This window comes from Diabrotica virgifera, chromosome 1 (assembly GCF_917563875.1).
Source record: "Diabrotica virgifera virgifera chromosome 1, PGI_DIABVI_V3a".
Lineage (NCBI taxonomy): Eukaryota > Metazoa > Arthropoda > Insecta > Coleoptera > Chrysomelidae > Diabrotica > Diabrotica virgifera.
In genome coordinates this window covers 318,913,429-318,928,804 of record NC_065443.1, presented here as the reverse complement: position 1 = coordinate 318,928,804, position 15,376 = coordinate 318,913,429, and the positions used below count along the sequence as shown (strand labels likewise).

General features: G+C 31.8%; 1 protein-coding gene across 2 annotated transcripts in view; it reads right to left on the bottom strand.

The window, feature by feature from the left end:
• LOC114332651 (polypeptide N-acetylgalactosaminyltransferase 5) overlaps positions 1-15,376 on the bottom strand; it is an 87,287-nt gene that overhangs the window by 25,160 nt on the left and 46,751 nt on the right. The window contains exons 6-8 of one of the 2 annotated variants that reach the window (XM_050653541.1): positions 13,497-13,677; positions 6,430-6,569; positions 3,733-3,966 (exon numbers count right to left, since the gene is read on the bottom strand). In XM_050653541.1, the coding sequence (XP_050509498.1) occupies positions 3,733-3,966; positions 6,430-6,569; positions 13,497-13,677 (555 nt within the window). The remainder of the gene's footprint in view (positions 1-3,732; positions 3,967-6,429; positions 6,570-13,496; positions 13,678-15,376) is intronic. The other variant, XM_050653539.1, reaches the window with a different exon arrangement.

Below are 15,376 nucleotides of genomic sequence, written 5' to 3'. Positions count from 1 at the left end.
TATCTTCTTACGGTTGTAGTAATTCTGTAAAACTACAAAGTTTTCAAAAATTACATTTTTTGAAACGTATCATTTGAATTAAATTTTTGAGATTTTTGAAGTTATACTTCTTTAAACGCGATTGAGGGTGAAATTTTATTAATCTGCGCGCATGCGCACACAGACAGTATGGAGTTCGTTACTAAATGTTTTAATTTATGTATGTATCACTCCAGAAAAGGTGTGGAAAGAATATATTAGTGTTTTTAAATATATTCTTCTACAAACGTGTTAAAAATACAATTTATAACACTCCATAGGAGCGTTAAAAATGCTACTTTAAATCACCAGTGCTTTAAAATTTTTAAGGCACTGCAGTTAAAAGTGAATTGTAAAATTGTGAAATGTCAAAATATTTATATTTCATTTATTAACATTAATATTAATAATACAACTTGCGCAATTTGAAAAAGGTGGTTTAAAAGGTTTTTAAAATTTAATTTAAACTGTATAATTGCATTTTTAACACGTTTCTAGAAAAAAACTATTAAAAGGGCGTAGCCGGGTAAAATGGTGAAAAGTGCCCCCAGCTCGATTTAAATTCCATATAGGCCACTTTTTAGCACATATAGAGGAACTCACTTTCTGAAATTTTTAGCCCCGTAGGTGGTCACGTGACCCCCCTAGAGCCTATATAGGCTTTTTAGGTTTTTATTTTTTATCTCAGCCGCATCAAGAGCTAGCCAAAAACTTTATTTAAAAAAGTTGTAAGTTTCAAAAAGATCTATATGAAAAGAATTTTTTTAATTTTTTTGGCGGGAAATTCGAATTTTTAGAACAATTTTAAACTTTTAAATAACTCTGAAAAAATACTAAGACACTCGTTTTTACGAAAATAAATTATAATGTGTATTTTTACACAATCTTTCACCCTGAATTTTTTCAGATTTTTAAAATTGGTGAAACGTGCCTTTAAAAATAAAAAACCGCATTTTTTTGTTTTTTTTTTCGTTTTTTGATACAATTTTATACATATTTTTCAAAAAATTTAACACTGTCACTAGAATAGGTAAAAAACTGAAAAATAATTGGGGTTTGCTTAATAAAAAATTTTTGTAACGCCATCCATTTTCAAGATACAGGGCGTTGAAAAAAACAAAATTTTACATATTTTTTACGATTTTGCCGAAACTACTGGCAACATTGTAATAAAACTTGGCAGGTTTTAAGAGGTAGTTATTGTGCATGTTTTGACATACAATTAAGGATTTGATATTCATCATTGGCGCGGATAGGGGTAATGGTCTGAACTTTTCAAAGAAAAAAAGATAGTACGCCGATAGTATCGATCTTCTCATTTTCCATGCGACGCGCCGTTTTGCTGCAAAAAATAAAATATCTTAACGCTTCCAAAGTATTTGAATTAATTTTGATAATGGATATAATACGAGTTTATTATGTAGATGTATGTAGAAACTACTAATTAGAAGTTCGAATACTTTGTAAAGGTTAAGATTTTTTATTTTTTGAATAAAAATGGCGCGTCGTATGAAAAAATAAGAAGATACATTTTTTGTCACAAATTGAACGAGGAATTCAAAAACGATTGCTAATTTGAAATATGTCAGTGGCGTACTATCTTTATTCTTTAAAAAGTTCAGACCATTACCCCTATGCGCACCAATGATGAATATCAAATCCTTAATTGTATGTCAAAACATGCACAATAACTACCTCTTAAATCCCGCCAAGTTTTATTACAATGTTGCCAGTAGTTTTAGCAAAATCGTAAAAAATGTGTAAAATTTTGTTTTCTTCAACCCCTGTATCTTGAAAATGGATGGCGTTACAAAAATTTTTTTTTAAGCAAACCCCAATTATTTTTCAGTTTTTTACCTATTCTAGTGACAGTGTTCCATTTTTTGAAAAACATGTATAAAATTGTATTAAAAGACGAAAAAAAAAAACCGAAAAATCGTTTTTTATTTTTAAAGGTACGTTTCAATAATTTTAAAAATCTGAAAAAATTCAGGGTGAAAGATTGTGCAAAAATACACATTATAATTGATTTTCGTAAAAACGAGTGTCTTAGTTTTTTTTTCAGAGTTATTTCAAAGTTTAAAATTGTTCTAAAAATTCGAATTTCCCGCCAAAAAATTAAAAAAATTCTTTTCATATAGCTCTTTTTGAAACTTACAACTTTTTTAAATAAAGTTTTTGGCTAGCTCTTGATGCGGCTGAGATAAAAAATAAAAACATAAAAAGGCTAATTAGGCTCTAGGGGGGTCACGTGACCACCTAGGGGGCTAAAAATGTCAGAAAGTGAGTTCCTCTATATGTGCTAAAAAGTGGCCTATATGGAATTTAAATCGAGCTGGGGGCACTTTTCACCATCTTACCCGGCTAGGCCCTTTGTTAGAATATACAAAAATAAAAGTAGATTCTGATGTTATTCTATAGTTGTTATGATTTGCGTATTGACAGTTTTGATGTAATGTCAAGAAAAATATAAAAATAGAATGTCAGTCAAGTTTAAGTAAAAGTTTTTGTAGGTATTGTCCTGTAATTGAGAATGAATAAATTATAATTGTTGATATATAAGACGTTTGTAGAAAAAATATTGTATGATATACGAGTTAAAAAGTACATTTTTAAGGAACTCATGTGAATTGCAGAATGAGCGAAGCGAATCTTTCACAAGAAACTTTCACATACGTACCTTAAAATTGTGCTTTTAACATTAATATAAATAACTATTATAATTTTTGTGTATTTGGACTTTTCTACCTCGGGAATAAGATAATAAGAAATATTTAAAGTATTTATAATTCACTTCGTCTGTTTGTCACTATGTCTGAGAAATCTTGTAACCCGGATAAAGAAAAGGGTATAGCTCAGTGGTAGAGCGTTGGACTGGAGACCAAGAGGTCCCCGGTTCAAATCCTGATGTTTTCTAATCTTTTTTTAATTTTTGGTATCGTTTTAATAAAAATTTTTGGAAAGTAGTAAGTAAAAAATAATTTAATCTTTAAATAAAATAGAAATAAACTGTCCGAAAGTATATTTATTTCATTGAAATCATATTTAAAAGTATAAATTCTTACGTGCGTACAAAGTACACACACATTCTTTTTTTTAATGAAACATAGTTTAGTAAGATGTTTGAAAAGTATGTTGTGCAAGTTTTAAATTAGTTAAAAAATTAATTAACAAATCCACGAGGAAAAAGGTTTTCCTGTAGCTGGCTATATACCATATCTTACAAAAAACAAGTAAAATCCTTTATAAAAGGTATATTTATTAGGGACTTTTTAAGGGAATTTTAATAAACATACCTTTTATAAAGGATTTTACTTGTTTTTTTTTTATAATAAGTTAATTAAAACTAGCGCTGCATCGAACGCTACTATAACATTGCGCCAATGTTTGTGAGAGGGGCGATTTGAGCATTATAAATAAAAAATTATAGAAGCTATAGATTTCATTTTGAAAAATCCTTTTACAACGTTTTTTGTGTGAAATTTATATTTTCGTATGTATGTATTTAAAAAAACAACTAATTTCGCAGTTCATTTGTTTAATAAAAAATGAAGTAAAGAAGTTTAATAAAAAATGAACTTCTGGAGTAGAACAAACTTTTTGATATGTTCTTTATGAAACATTTCTTAATGAAATTACAAAAAGTTTGATCTTGTTTGAATTTTCCGTAAGCAAAAACCCTATCGACTCCCCTAATAAGAAAAAACTGCTTACTTCTTCGTCGTAGGCCCATGCTTGATTGCCACCCATTCCGTGGCATCTAACCAACTTCACGGGACCCGTTCTGGAACTGGCATCTAAACAATTGTCATCCGACATGATCTGTTGCCTTTTCGTATATGCGAATACCTGGTTTCCTCCCAAATTATGACAGTAAGTCATACCCAAGTTTTCGCCAGACTTTCTGCCCATTGTGTCCAGACAGTTCCTTGTTTCTACGTTTCGAATCTAAAAAAATGTTGGAACATTATAAAAATTATATAAACACTTAAAAATTATTTTAAATGATATAATAAACAAAAAAAAAAAAGATTTTTATCACAAAAATAAGCCAGCTTAAATTACTTATTTGATACTTGGGGATATTTAGGGAGTTTTTCATATGTATTTCATATTCTGGACATAGGCACATTATACACTGATCCAGTATTATAATAACATGACTTTCCAATGTTGTAGGAAGTGGTGTATATGCTAATAATAAGATTGACATAGTCTAGAAAAAAAGAGAACTTGACAAAAGAAAAATCACAGAATGAAAAATGATTGACATGACAAATTTTTAATATTTCGCTGTTGAATGTTTCGCAGTTTCTAAACTAGCCACAAGTAGTACAGTTGAAACATAGAGTACTGTATAAAAAGAAAATGAAGAAGAGCACAAAATCAAAAGCAAATGTAAGTAAACTCAAAGCTGCAAAGGCTTTAAAAGAACATGAAGCCATAATATTACCAGCTTACAAGGGCAACGTAATTGTATTTAAGGACAAAAGTCAATCTTTTGTCAGGAGAAAATTCAAGAATTGGTCACAAATGGACCTTACACAAAACTAAAAAGAACCCAACCAAATCACTGGAAAACAAAATATACAAAACATTGCATAAATTAGGGAATACCTGATATGACTACTACAGGGGAACGGTAACATCACACGGCAGCAGGACTGCACTCCTATACAGAGTCTCAAAAATTCACAAAGAAAATATACCCCTTAGAACAATTTGCAGCAGCATTGGTGCTCCTTGAAGCAGACTATCAAAAGTCCTCCTAGACATACTACAGCCTTTAACACAAAAAACAACAATTCAACAATATGCTAATCAGTTTCGATATCACCAGTATTTTCACCAATGTTCCCTTGGAGAAAACTAAAAAAAAGAAAATAAAAAAAAACAATAAGAGTCAAATTAGAGAGGGGATGATACACTGACCACAAAAACCAAACTGCATATGGGTATCATCTATCGTGGATGGAGCTACTAACCTCTTGCAACACTTATTTTGCCACACTCAATACACTGAGATGCACCCTGTCCAAAACCAAAAACACACAAGAAATATCAAAGAACTGCACCTATAAAATACCTTGTGAATACAACAATTACTACGTGGGAGAAACCGCAAGACCCCTAACAGTCAGGATAAATGAGCATGAAACATACATAAAAAAATAGAGACGTCGACGTAACAAAGATAATATGCAAACATGCTTAGGATCATGAGCACAGAGTACAATGGAAAGATGCATCAATAATCATGAAAAACAAACACGGATAAGTGAAGAGTCAAAAAAGCAGCTCTTATCGTAGAACCCTCTAGTGCCCCAGTCCGCCTCAAGGCGGACCGTAATAAGAGTTTCTAGGCTTACTATTTAAGTGTTTTATAGCTGCAATACCCAAACCAGTCTCTGGACTAGATCGGATAAACATTAAACTGTTAAAAATTTGACACATACGACAAATTTTTACACTGTAATTTTCAGTTTAGTGCGAAATTTGGTAATGGTACTAAAAAAATTCGGTCACTAGAGGGTTAATGAAGAAAAATGTGTAACATAAAAGAAAAAGTCACCAACAAAAATATTACAGTAATAGCGGATTAATAGAAAGTCGGAGATGTATCACCTTCACTACTATATACATCGTAGGTACATATGCAACACAAAATACTCAAATACATATTACAAAAACATATTTTTCCAGCTAAAAGCATAGCTGTTATCTACAAGATCGAGGCTGAGTAAGTCAACAGTAAGTTTAGTAAATATATAACCCGCTAAACTGTTATCGTATATATTTTCGCAGATTTTTTTAAAAATAATCTTTTTTACGGACGATTTCTGAAGTGGAAGTCGAAACGTCAAACAGTAGTTAAAAATGTAATTTTCATTACAATCAAGTGTGGCTTAATTTCATATAAACATAATATTTAACTTGGACGTGCCACAAGAAAACATATTTTTTATCGACAAAAACGATTCATAATTATTGTGTTCAATTTATTACCACAAAAAATTAAGTAAACTAAATTAAGTATAATTAGTTTAAATTTTCAAAAATAATCTCACAACATATGACGATATACTATGACACTTTCCCCTTTGTTCTTCCAATAGTATAAATTTTGTTCAGTAATTACAAAAACGTTGTCCCTTTTCTTTGGTACAAGTTGTGTCCAATTCTTTTCCACCAAAAACTAAATTAATATAGATAGTACCCCAAATTATCAAAATCTATTTTAAAATAATGATAACCCGTAAAGAAATGCCGATGACATCCTCCATAAGCGCCCAATCCCAAACCAACCAAACAGACGAACAACACAGTTGTATATATAATTTCACAGTCACTGATCAATTGCTTGGAAGCTGGTTTAACAACAATCTTGTACAACGATTTGTTCCCACTTACATCTCCGAGGTAGTAATAATCTAAAGGCATCTGTGATTCGGGGTAGATGTTTTCCAGATACCATCGGAAGCTCTTGCAATGCAGTTTTTCTCTGAGGTCCTTCCTCGCTGAGATGTCGCCTACAGGTACGTTTCTTGCTCCTGGAGAGAAGATAAATCAAAGATTAAAATAAATTTTCGGATGATTTTAAATTTAGGTTGTTGCAAAGAATAAGACAGCAAAAAATATGTGCACGATAGTATTGTATGAATAAATAGTTGATGATTAAAGTGTTCATTACTCTCATTAAATCTACTAGGACTAGGAGAATAAATAACCATAAGTTTAATTAAAGACACGTACTTTGATGTTTCCATTTCTACATTCGAATTATACTACGAGGCATAAGTTAGGAATATATAAAATTATGCCCACTTTCATAGTTGATTTATTCGTGATATGATTAACGGATTCCGCTAATAATATTATTTTAGATTTTTCTTCACTATTTACACAGTTGTGCAGAGATTTACTCAAATTTATTTTTTGTACTTATACCGGATGAAAGAACAGAAACGTTTTCCTTATGAGGTTTGAGACGCCCTGTAGAGAGGACGATGTACAAATGTGAGTATAAATAAATATCGTATTGTAGTCTTATGTCTTGTAAACATTTTGTTTTTTGGATGTGCATGATATCTTTAGAAACAAACAAAATAGACGGTTTTGTAGTTTTACATGTATTTTAACCGAAACAAAAGTTTGAGACACCCTGTAGGAAGGAACAGGTAAAAAGGTGCTTATGCATCGATATTATGTTGTAGTCTCATATTTTGTGAACATTTTATTGTTTTAATTTCTCTGATATCTTTAATGACAAAGAAACTAGGGAGTTTTACTCTTTAATATGTGTTTTAACTGACGACATGCGATACGTGAGGAGGCCATGTCGTATCATACCACTAAGACGAAATTATTTGCTATACATAGTGTGAAAGGAAAAGCGTGTTAAAAAAACTGTGTAATTTACCTCTCGCTGTTGAATGAGCCTCCACGTAGACACCACATCCGTACTTACTCTCAAGGAAATTCGACCCCAAAAAGTCACAGAGCCTCCATTAAACAATCTCGTCTCTATTATGTTGCGCTGTGCATACCGCTCACATGGTCGACAAATAACTCTTACGATGTCGACCAGAATTGTTAACTTTATGTGACTTTCTGTTTTTAAAGTTTTGTTAACTGTTATTTTTTATTGTTAATTTAGGTTTGTTTCAGTTAAAACACATGCTAAAGAGTAAAACCACCTATTTTCTTTGTTTCTAAAGGTATCACGAACATTCAAAAAACAAAATGTTCACAAAACATAAGACTACAATACGATTCCAATGTACATATAGTCAAATTTGTACCTCGTCCACCCTACAGAGTATCTCAATCTTAACATAAGAAAAACATTGCTTTTCTTCCACCCGGTATAAGTACAAAACAGAAGTTTGAGTAAACTTCTTTTCAAGAAAATTATAATTATTTTTTGAGTAAATAACAAAAAAAAATAGCGGAATTCGTTAATCGGTTCACGAAAAATGAACTATGAAAATGAGCATAATTTTCTATATCCCTAACTTATGCCTCGTACTATGTTTTCAAGATTATTTCATTTATAGAGATTCTGACCAATACAAACCTACAAGAATAAAAATTACAGCGATTATTTTTTAATGATTTTAACTTCCAATGGTATACGCTCTGAGCTTCGCTGGTGGCGCTCCTAGGGGATTACTAATTCAACTTTCACCGGCAATTTTTAAATTTATTATTTAATTGTTATCGCTTAATATTTACAACGCAAAAAAGTAATTAAATTGTAATCGATTTTTTAAAGATTTTGCTAACCATTTTAACGTTCTATTAATGAAATATGAATTTTTACTTCGGATACTTTCACAATTATCGTGTAGATGGCGCTAAGATTAATAGAATAATTTATAATTGCCTATTACGGAACAGTAAAAAAACTTAAATTCAGTATTTAAAACGTAAGTATATTTAAGGTAAAAATATATACGACAGCTTTGACCAACTAATATTTTTTATAATTAATGTTTTTAATTTTAATTTTAAATTAATCACTTTGACATTTATGTCAAATTTCCGGTAAAGGTTTACAGACTTGTCACTACTAGCGCTCGCGAATTTGTAAATATCCCCTCTACGTATGAGCTCACAGCGTATAGTAAGATTTTTGATCACGTGTTTAATTCTGTCCAATCAGATTAAAATTATACTGGGAATAATATACTGTAGAAAATTACCGATAGATTTTTTTTAAGTAGATTGTTTTTTGTTTTTGTTTAACTGCAACCAGTTTCCTAGTTTTGACAACTGCCACATTTAAGAAAATATCCTTAATATACTTTTAGTTCTGCATCTAATGTCAAATTGTCACGAGGAGAACACAAATAGGCACATTTAAGCGCTTGATTTACTTCGGTAAGATTGTTTCATGAATAAAACTGTATTTATAAATAAATTTACTAATATTTTATCAATATCTTCATCTAAATATTTGCTAAACTGTGCTTTTCACTTTGACAAGTTGAAAAATATGTGTCACATTAATTGGGATCAATGTCACTGACTGTCTTTATACAAACACTTGAATTTTATATGTAAGTATTAAAAAATAATCTTACGAATATCACACGACAGTAAGAATAAATAAGAAAATAATGCTTCGTTTTTTCTCAAATTTGTTGTCATTGGATAATAGCCACTCGAGTCCTGCGGGCTCTCGTGTCTATTGCCAGACAACAAATTTTCGAAAAACTGTCGCATTATTGTCAATTTATTTTCACTCTCTTGTGATATTATACCCGATAATTTTTGATAATTTCCCGTCAAGTATTTTACGTCAGATGGCAATGGTAATTAATGTTTTACATCTTGTCACAGAGAACACCAAGAAACAGGTTTAGCTAATATTCAGGCGAAGATATCAATAAAATATTAGTTAAAATGATTTAAAAAGACAGTTTTATTCATGAAAAAATCTTACCGAATTACTCTCGAGCTCGAATTATCGATTTGTTTTGCACTCGTCACACTTTGACATAATTTCACTCCCCTCCGGGTCGTGAAATTAAAACTGTCAAACTGTCACTCGGGATACAAATCGATTATTTTAGAGCTCTCGTGTAATTACTACAGATAATTTACATTTTACCTTCTATTGTATTATTTGTCCAGTGTTACATCCATATAACATAAAGATTAACGTAGATAAATTATATGGACGTCATCACGGTGCTGTTACTATATTGAAAATTCGCATCTTATAATTTGCAACGACCTATAATAAAGCATGCAATAGTAATAGTGCAAATATGGCTGTATATTTTGCAAGAGAATTTTATATTTATTATACAAGGCGAGTTTTTAGAGCGACAATAGTCGATAATTTCATTACGGTATAAATACCAGAAAATTATTTGGATTATTTCATTCATAGAGATTCTGAGCAATAGAAAGCTACAGAAATAAAACTTCCAGCGATAATTTTTTTCGATAATTTCCCGTCGTCAAGTATTACGTCAGATGCCCTTCGCAAATACGCATTCAGTGACATTAATGACATTTAATGTTTTACAACTTATCAAAGATAACAAAAAGAAACAGGTTTAGCAAATGTTCAGGTGAAGATATCAATAAAATATTAGTTAAAATGATTTAAAGAGACAGTTTTATTCATGAAATAATCTTACCGAATTACTCTCGAGCTCTTAAAAATTATCGATTTGTTTTGCCCTCGTGACACTTTGAGACATAATTTCGCTTCCCTTCGGGTTGTGAAATTAAAACTGTCAAAGTGTCACTCGGGATACCAATCGATAATTTGAGAGCTCTCGTGTAATTACTACTGAAAACATTTTATACAGTATATCCAAAAAAGCTATTTGGAAAACATGTAGGCAATGAAACTCTCCAGGCTTTGATAAAATGACGCACAATACAGGTTGACTAATAACTAGGTGGTAAGGCCAACATACATTTGTTTTTTAATTGGAAACTGTATATTTTCACATATTTAGATTTCTCTCATAATCTCTGTTCTAACAATATTGAATTTTGTACTATTATACATTGTATGTAACGAGTTATGGCAATTTTTATTTCGATACCTTTATAAAATAAACAAGAAGGAATAAATAAATAACTATTCATCTTACATAATGAGGTAAACAATTTATTATGACAATGATTTCTGTTAAATTTGTTAAATAATTATTTATGTATTCTTTCATCATATACAGGTGTGTATTTCTCACGAATTTCGAAATAAAAATGGTCCTCAATTTCAAAACTCGTTAAATATCCTGTACAGTAGTGTGAAACTTTAGATTGTAAGAACAGTGATTATGAGAGGAAGGTAAATATGAGAAAATATACAGGGTGTCTTATTTAAAAAATTGTATGTTTACTTTGCTAGGTAGTTCTTATTCACCTTGTAGAATTCGGTATATTTTCCAAGCCTGGAGAATATCATTCTCTTCATTTTCTCTAAATAATTTTTTTGAATAGTCGGTACCATAATGGAATTATCGACCAATGTCACACTAAAAACTCACTCTGTGTATATAGGATATAATAAACTCCAGAAACTAAATTGACTATTGGTGGCAAAAGAGTGAAACTTGTATTGATATAAAGGGTCATGGCTATGAAAATTTTTGCAGAAGATGTAAGAAGAAAAGAAAAAAATGTGAAAACATAGAAAATAAACGGTGGGGTAAAAAAATTACGAGGCATAGCCTTAGAGAACGAAAAAGATGAGGGCATAACTAAAGCAAACAAAAGTGCACATAAAAGTTTTACACTAATTTTTTTCTTTGATTATTTTGTATAATACTTCTTTCTCATCAGTAAATGGATTTGAAGATAAAATACACTGCGCACCAAAATTAACGCATGATTTTAAAATTCTAATTTTAACCGATAAATCTTTCATTATATAAAAAGACTACTTTTTATCGTTTTTTTTTTTGCAATTAGGTTGAAAACATGATAGCAGCTCTCTATTTTAGTTGCGATTTATTTTGGTTTGAATACGTTTTGCTAAATCTAGTTTTTATTATTATAAAATGAACCACCAGTAGCAAAAAAATCGAAATTTGCCAGAATCTGACTGCATTAGAATAGTTGTTACTCTTCTCACACTCAAATTGAGTTCAAGAGTTTTAACACGTAACTCGAGAAGTCCCAGTTAAGGCTGCAGAAGGGTCATACCTATATCCTATGACTATATAACCTATGACTTATAGGTGCGTTGGTATTAAAATTTAAATATCTTCCAGACCAAACATGTTTTGTAAACCAGTTGGTAGTGATAAGTTGGTTACTGTTGTTATACACTAAAATTAAATCAAGAAAATTAATTTTGTTGTTTTCTTCTCATTCATAAGTAAACTGAATGTTATTATGGAAGTTATTTAACATTTGAAGAATATAATCGATTTTATGGTCCGGAATGCAGAGAAAGCTTCACATTGTTTCTTTGAGCAGTATTCATTTTTTCGATTGGTAGGTTGCTAACCTTTCCAATCCCCCTTCACATTTTGTCCGGATGTGGTAACCGTAGAGCTACTAGATCCACCCAGTAATTACCCCAGGGAGAGGGGAAATCGTTAGAATACAACAATCCGGCATATTTATGTTTAGTGGACCTTAAGAAAGCATTTAAAAGGACGTTACTGATTTGTTATACTCAAGAGAGGTACCTCTAGGAATAATTAAAACGATCGAAAACATCTACCAGAACAATACAATAAAAGTAAAAGATGAAATAATTGACCCAAGTGAAGCTGGTAATGGGATAAGACAGGGAGATTCCTTGAGTCCTTTATTGTTCAACCAGATCATGGATGAAATAATAAAAAAGTAAGAACTAAAAAAGGATACCAAATGGGAGAAAACAACTTATCTGCTATGCAGACGATGCAATACTAATCTCTCAAAGTGAAGATGATTTACAACGTATGCTGCACCGCCAGAAAATTTAACATGTTAACTTCCCCAAAAAAGAGAAAATGCACGGTTACAACAGCAAATCCAATAAGGATCGAAAGGAAGGCTTGAAACAGAAGTGGAAGATTAAGTGAAGAGAGCAAACGAAGCCGCAGGTTGCCTGAATGACACAATATGGAGAAATGAAATTATCGGAAAAGAAATGAAAGGCAGAATTTACAAAACAGTCATAAGACCAATAATGACATACGCGGTAGAAACACGACCCGAAACAGAGGACAAAAATATGCTCAAACAACGGAGATGAAAATCCTTCGAAAAATCGATGGTAGGACTCTATGGTACAGAGCTAGAAGTACAGATATACGTCGGACATGCAAGGTGGACATTAATAACTGGGTAAAAATAGAAGAATAGAATGGAATGACCACATAAGCCGAATGACAATAAATAGAATAGTGAGGACAGCGAGAGCTGGTTCCCCAATAGGAAGACGATAAGTGGAAAGAGCATGAAAACGATAAAACAACAACTTACTAGAAGCACATTGACAGACAGCCATGTCTATACCAAAAGACGAAGAAGGAATGCAGAGGAAGCAGCCATCTACATATCGTTTTAATTTAGATGCTTTAAAAGCAACCATACAAAATAAAAATAATAAAAACTTATTTTTAAGGCCCAAATTAAAATTTTAAAATTATGCGTTAATTTTGACGCGCACTGTAGTAATTTTAAGATAAAGAGAGCGATTAAGATTACTGGCATCCATTTTAGTAAATTAACAAAGGAAAAATGTATACGAAAGTCAAAAAATGAGCCCGACATAAATTAAGATAAGCCATTCCATGCATAAATACATTATAAGGTAACTTTTGTTTGTTTGTACATACATACACGTCGCAGCAATAATTTTTTCCACAATAATACAGCCTCAAGCCCCCTAAACGCCATGCGGAAAGCTAAACCCTCGATACAAGAACATACCCTCCACCAAACGCTACGAATTAACACCACTGGCTAGCGAACATGCTGGCATGCTGTTAAAAAATCTCTTTCAAGACCTGGGTTAATGTTATAGTAGAACTCCTTCCACTGGTCCAGCCACACCTCAGCCAGGCGGGCGTTGTTGTGGTTTACGATGCGGCTAGTACCACCCGGAAACGAGTATGGTGTGGATTTCCTGAAGACGTGGCCCACGTGCGAACAGGTCGCTATCTCCAATTGGCCGCCGCACATCCACACCTGGTTAGCGGTTAACGGATCCCGAAGGTGAGGGAAAAACAACATGCGCCATGTTAGTTAATGGTTAATCGAATACACATGTTATTTTATCAAACAAATAAATTTGTGTAAATGACGAATCAGTCATTTAAGGTTATACAAAAGTCCCGAATGTCAAATTTCAATGCCAAATAAAATTAAAAATCTGTAAAACTTTTAACTTGTTCTCTTTTTGTTCCTTCAATTTCTATACTAAATTCTTCTTAATGTTGTTCTGAAGCTATTTTCTTGTGGCATTTTTATAATCAATTACTTTTAATGGGAAATAAGCCACAATTTTACGAAAAAAAAGATTTTATTAACGTTTCGATTTTTTTTTTCTAAATTCTTCTCTTGTTTCTGTTATCTGCATAACTTTTGTTGTTAATATTTATCTTCATTCAGCACCTGCAGCTGCTTTGTGTCTTCTGATATTCAACAACAGTCAAACCCGCTTATTAGAATACCGTTTATAGGAATATCCCGGTTTAAGGAATAGAAATTTGAGGCCCCGAAACGGTTTTACTAGCCACTAATGATCGGTTATTAGAATATTCCGGTTATAGGCATATTTTTGCTTGGCACGAAGGTTATTCCAATAAGCGGGTTCGACTGTATTAAAGTATGATTATTGTTTATTCTTACAATTCCTTCATCATCATCATTCAACCCGGATCTATCCACTGCTGGCTATAGGTCTCCCTCAGTATTTTCCATGTACATATTTCTGTTTGGTGCTGTTTGCATTCAATTTTTGTCGATCCGTTTTATGTCATCAGACCATCTTGTTGGCGGACGACCTCTACTTCGATATGCTTCTTGTCTTGGTCTCCAGTGTATTATTCGATGTGTCCATCTGTTATCCGACATTCTAGCTATGTGTCCAGCCCAGTTCCACTTTAGGATCATAATTATTTCTATGGCATCTGTCACTCCTGTTCTTCGTTTTATTTCCTTGTTCGTAATTCGATCCCTACGAGAAAAGCCTAACATTGAACTTTCCATGGCTCTTTGGATAACACAAATTTTATTTCTTACTTTCTTGGTTATTGTTAAAGTGTCTGCACCATATGTAAGTACTGGCAACACACACTGATCAAGGACATTTCTTCTGAGACACATAGGCAGTTCTAACTTAAGGACATGGCTCATCTTGCCGAATGCCATCCAAGTGACTTACATTTCCTGGACGCTACTTAAAAAAAACAAGTTATTTAAAAACAATACGAGATTTGGATAACAAACTCTGAATTTATTTTTAGGGGTTATAGATCACTTCAATGGCTTCTTAGTATTTATAGGTATCAAAATAATGCTTAAAATATTTTTGAAAGCTTTAAATCAACTAGCGTGGTCATAGTTCATAAATTATCAAGCATTTTTACTTTGAATAAGCCAGTTTTACTTTAAAATAGGTTTATTCTAACCTTTCGATGTCCACTTTCGGAAACTAAACTTATTTGATACTAAAATTGTGACTTATTCCCAGTAAAAATAGTAAATTTTATGAAGACGCATGACCACAACAAAATAGCTTCAGAATTTATAATAATGATCAGTGTGGTCTTTATAATTGGTTCTACGACATTGATATTGACCGTTATTTAACCTTAAATGACTCCGACGATACATTTATTAGTAAAAAAAAAACAACTGAAATCACGTTAGTTTTTCAACTTAA